Here is a 3,479-nt window from a genome sequence, read left to right as displayed (position 1 = left end):
CTTCCCCTCTCCAGACATAATGAGAGCACCTGGGTGTGGTGCAGGTCCTGGCAGACAGGTTACAAGCTCTCCCCGTGCTTCTGAACTACACAGTGCTCAGATGAAAAGTGCTTTGTTTTTAATGCAAGGAGACAACCTTAAGCTGAGTGCTACACATGGGGGTTTAAATACCTTCTAGCAGTCTGGGGTTTGGATTTTAAATGAGTTAAAAGACAATGGGTCTGGACAGTTGAAAGACACTTAAAAACAAGCTGAAGCTCAGTTAGCAATCCACAAGCTTCTCATCAGAGCAATTACTCCCCAGCACAAGGACCTGACTTGCATAGTCTTCCTCAGCATCATAAAATGTCATCGCTCTCCCTTCAGTAGCAGAACTGGACAAAGGTATCATCATTAGAAGACCAAAGAGATCAACAGGCAGGTCCCTGCGCACAAACGGGTGCAATGCCTGAGAGCGCTCCGTGGTACTGAGCACTCCATGAACAGAGCCAGACTTCTCCTGGGAACCTATGAGAACTTAGCCCAGATAACCAATGCCACCACTGACCTGCACCCAACCCTATTCTAGGAGGCACTGTCAACTCACGACGGCTAACTGCCTCTAGCAGGGCAGGCTCCACTTCGCAAGGAGTCAAAATGACAATGACAATCCCAGACGTACCAGTTTGGCGCCCTTCTTGCGTCCAAGGGGCAAGGCATAGTGGGCTTCATACCACTGCCGGTATGGGGTGCTGTCAATGAGAACGATGCAATTCTTCACCAGGGTCTTTGTCCGCACCAGTTCATTGTTGGAAGCATTGTAGACAACATCAATGATTCTGGTTTTACGAGTGCAGCCTTTCAAAAGAAGAGTATGAATTCAAACCTACAGGGATCAGACAACTGAGAACACAGTCCACAGCATTTCACACATACCCTCAAACCATCTCACACTCATCACCCCATCAAATGTCCTCCAGCTTCCCTGGCACTGAATTAAATTTAACTAAGAGATGGATCTTTTTTCCATCAGTCCAACTTTCTGCTGCTAGGACAGAAGCCTACACCTGGAAACTGATTCACCCCAGATGAAAAACTGGAATCTGTGGCCTTGCTGGAACTCATCTCAAATAAGACTAAGCAATGCTTAAAAATAAATTTCTGGATTGAAAGATACCTCAGCAAATGCCAACTAACGTCGCACACAGGGCTTAATCCCCTATGTACTTCCTAGAGGCACTGAATTAACCCGTGTTGAATAAGACTGCTCTGCAACACATACTAGAAAGCAGTTTTATAGGATGAGGGCTTATGAGTAAATGGAGAGGGGAAGCTGGTGTTTTCACCCTCCAAGACCCGCCTGAAGCATTCAGCTTTAGCTACTAGATTTGACTGTTTAGCAGTTGCCAGCCCTGGAGACACAGCCCTCCACATGGGCAAAGGCCAGGCACCAGATGGGTTTTCTTCTCTTCGCTCACGGACCTCATCCTTGTTCTACAAGGTACGCTCAGGCTTTTCACTTCTGTAATACTGCCTATGAACAACAGCACTTTTCACAGGATGGACAACGCTCTGTGATGATCGAGGAAAAAGCACGTCCTTTCGCCCTCACATCACGCCAGTCACTGAAACACCATCTTCCTTGCTGCTGGTTTTACCACTATACTGAGTAACACTGACTTGGCCCAGGCTCAAGTTATCTTGTTTTCAGTTTGCAATTCAAAGAAAACCCACCTTGCTCAGGGGAAACACAAGAGATTCCCCTCTTGTTTCTGTGCTTCCCGCTTTTGCTTAGCAAAGCAGAAATACGAAGTAAACTGCATTTGTTAACGTAGCATTGTGCTAGGGGCACGCCTTCTCAGAAAAATCCTCAATGCCTTTCTCTGTTGTACAGCATCACCTAACCTTCAGTAAGTGTTCATCAATAAACAAAAAAAGTTGCATTTATGAAGAACTACCTATCGTTAAGTTTTTTTGCCCCTCTGTAGTTCCCCCCATCCCAGTTAAAAGCAAGCATGTCGCTCAGTGTAACTATGACACTCCAATCACTGTGAACTTAGCAGACATTCAAGTCTCCTAAGGCCACATAAGGTCAAAGTTATCATCACCATGCATGCTGCTTCAGACCCACTACTGCAAACTCCACGATGTTCAAGCCCAGCCTACAAATCCACACTTGCATCGTCGTTCCTCTACTCTGTAGCAGTACCGGAGACCAGCACAGGTGTAAAAGACTTTTCCCTTCCAACACATCAGGTTTACGAAGAACTTACATTCCGATCCCCAGGAGAAGTTGCCAACATCCAACCGAAGGGCACGGTATTTCTTATTTCCACCACGAACCCTCACTGTATGAATTCGGCGTGGGCCAATCTACAGTCAAAAACAAACACCAGGGTGTTGTTGGTGCTGGAACACTGCACAGTTCACGCAGGAGCCCAGCCAACTCCTAACCTCAAAGGCAATGTGGTCAGTGTAACTATGACAAACCCCAGCATCGGCAGATACAGTAAGTGACCAAAACGGTCGGTTGCATCTACCTAAGGTAAAAATTTCATCACTCCAATTGCCTCTTATTTAAAAAATCTATCGCTGCTTTCTGCAAGCGTAGAGGAAAACACCACCTTTTAAAGAAATAGCGACAGATATCGAACCACTTACAAAACACAGCACATATCTAGACCTTTAACAGCACACGGCCCGCAACTCGAGTCTGAAAACACAGCTACTGACCACCCTCCCCAAATCACCCACCTTAGTGTTGGCAGGAGGTCGCCCCAACTCATACTTTCTCTTCTTGTGGTAGGGCTTCCTCTTACCCCCAGTCTTGCGACGCTTATGCCAGTTGTCCCTGGAGATACCTGAATAGATAGCAGTGTGGTCAGAGGATGGCACGGAGCCCACCTGGCTGTGGGAGGGCACAGTTCTGAGTCCTCAGCTCTCCAAGGTTGGTATCCGCACAGTGCACTCAGCCTTATGCAGCAGTCAGAGAAGCTTCATCATTGATACTCAGATCCGTCTCGACCTCCTTCCCTTCCAGCAGGGCTGTACAAAGCAGACAGACTCCCTCCACGTGTCTGATGGGTGTCCCCTTTGGGAAGCAGCCTCCCAACCTACCTTGTGTGCCACGCACCCTATGGGAAGTGCCCCACGCCAAGCTGTCAGGCACACGATAGCAGACACCCTACGCCATCGGCTGGGTCTGGCAGCTCCTCTATGGGAAGGGAGCCCCGTCCCACCTGTACGCTGAGCCCTTACAAGAAACACCCCAACTGAACCCTGCTTCTACCCAGCCTGCTGGGTCGCCTAGAGGGACCATCTCCCCAGCTTTCAGGGCCCCCTACAAGCCCCTGCCAACCAGCTAACCCTTTCACAAGGCCACCCTCCACCCCACTCCTCCTGCCGGGTCCCCTAGGAAGCCGTCCCACCTCATCCGCAGGGTTCCCTGCAGAAGGAGCCGGGAGCGAGCCCAGCGCTCGGGCCCTGCAGGAAAGCAAAGC

The 3,479-nt window shown here is 49.2% G+C and overlaps 1 protein-coding gene across 1 annotated transcript in view; it reads right to left on the bottom strand.

Annotated features, from left to right (window-relative positions):
• Window positions 1-2,887, bottom strand: part of RPS8 (ribosomal protein S8) — a gene marked incomplete at its 5' end in the record, with an annotated part of 4,245 nt that extends 1,358 nt beyond the window's left edge. Inside the window, 3 exons of the mRNA XM_009700812.1 lie at window positions 662-837; window positions 2,253-2,352; window positions 2,734-2,887. Of these exons, the coding sequence (XP_009699114.1) occupies window positions 662-837; window positions 2,253-2,352; window positions 2,734-2,887 (430 nt within the window). The remainder of the gene's footprint in view (window positions 1-661; window positions 838-2,252; window positions 2,353-2,733) is intronic.
• Window positions 2,888-3,479: the final 592 nt, after the last annotated feature.

The sequence above is a fragment of the Cariama cristata genome, unplaced genomic scaffold (assembly GCF_000690535.1).
Source record: "Cariama cristata isolate BGI_N322 unplaced genomic scaffold, ASM69053v1 scaffold16005, whole genome shotgun sequence".
NCBI lineage: Eukaryota > Metazoa > Chordata > Aves > Cariamiformes > Cariamidae > Cariama > Cariama cristata.
This window is presented reverse-complemented; position numbering and strand designations above follow the sequence as displayed.